This window comes from Carlito syrichta, unplaced genomic scaffold, assembly GCF_000164805.1.
Source record: "Carlito syrichta isolate Samal-C Ts95f unplaced genomic scaffold, Tarsius_syrichta-2.0.1 Scaffold126470, whole genome shotgun sequence".
NCBI classification, from domain to species: domain Eukaryota; kingdom Metazoa; phylum Chordata; class Mammalia; order Primates; family Tarsiidae; genus Carlito; species Carlito syrichta.
This window is the reverse complement of record NW_007070566.1, coordinates 19,260-19,892: the sequence shown is the minus strand read 5'-3', so window position 1 is coordinate 19,892 and position 633 is coordinate 19,260. Positions and strand designations below refer to the sequence as shown.

Sequence of the window (633 nt, the reverse complement as noted above, 5' to 3'; positions counted from 1 at the left end):
ACTCAAAAAATAGTAATAAAATAAATAAAAATGTAAAACTTAGCCGGGGTGGTGGTGCACACCTGTAGTCCCAGCTACTTGGAGGCTGAGTTGGGAGGATCACCTGAGCCCAGGAGGTCGAGGCTACAGTGAGCCCTGACCGCACCACTGCACTCCAGCTTGGGCGACAGAGTGAGGCCCCAACTCAAAATAAAAAAAGAAAAGGAAGAGTCCCCGCACCTCAACGGAGCCCGGCAAGGCCAGTCTGACGGTGAGCCCGGTCCATGCCTCTCTGCGGCAGGGGCAGCCGCCCGCAGGGCCCTGGAGGCAAGCTCGGGGGACGCCCGGCAGGTTCCCCGTGCCCGAGGGGAACGTCGGAGGCACACCATCACCAATGGCGTGGACTGTGGCCTGGTGAGTGGGGGTGGGCTCCCAAGGACTCTGTCTTGCCTGGGAGGCTGCAGGCCGGGAGGGGCGGGGACTGCCAGGCCTGGTTCCGGGGAGTTGGTCAGGAGCCCGCATCGGGTCCACGCCTCTCTCTCCCTACCTGGGCCTGAATCTATGAAAGGGGTGGCCTGGGGCCGGGCAGAGGGAGGCCGAGGGGTCCTGTGGGCGGCGTGGTGCCAGTGGCACGGGCCCTGCCAGCGCCTCCCA

At 64.0% G+C, this 633-nt stretch overlaps 1 protein-coding gene across 1 annotated transcript in view; it reads left to right on the top strand.

Moving 5' to 3' along the window:
* Positions 1-243: 243 nt before the first annotated feature.
* SAPCD2 (suppressor APC domain containing 2) overlaps positions 244-633 on the top strand; it is a gene marked incomplete at its 5' end in the record, with an annotated part of 1,268 nt that continues 878 nt past the window's right edge. The window contains one exon of the mRNA XM_021707834.1: positions 244-393. Within this exon, the coding sequence (XP_021563509.1) occupies positions 244-393 (150 nt within the window). The remainder of the gene's footprint in view (positions 394-633) is intronic.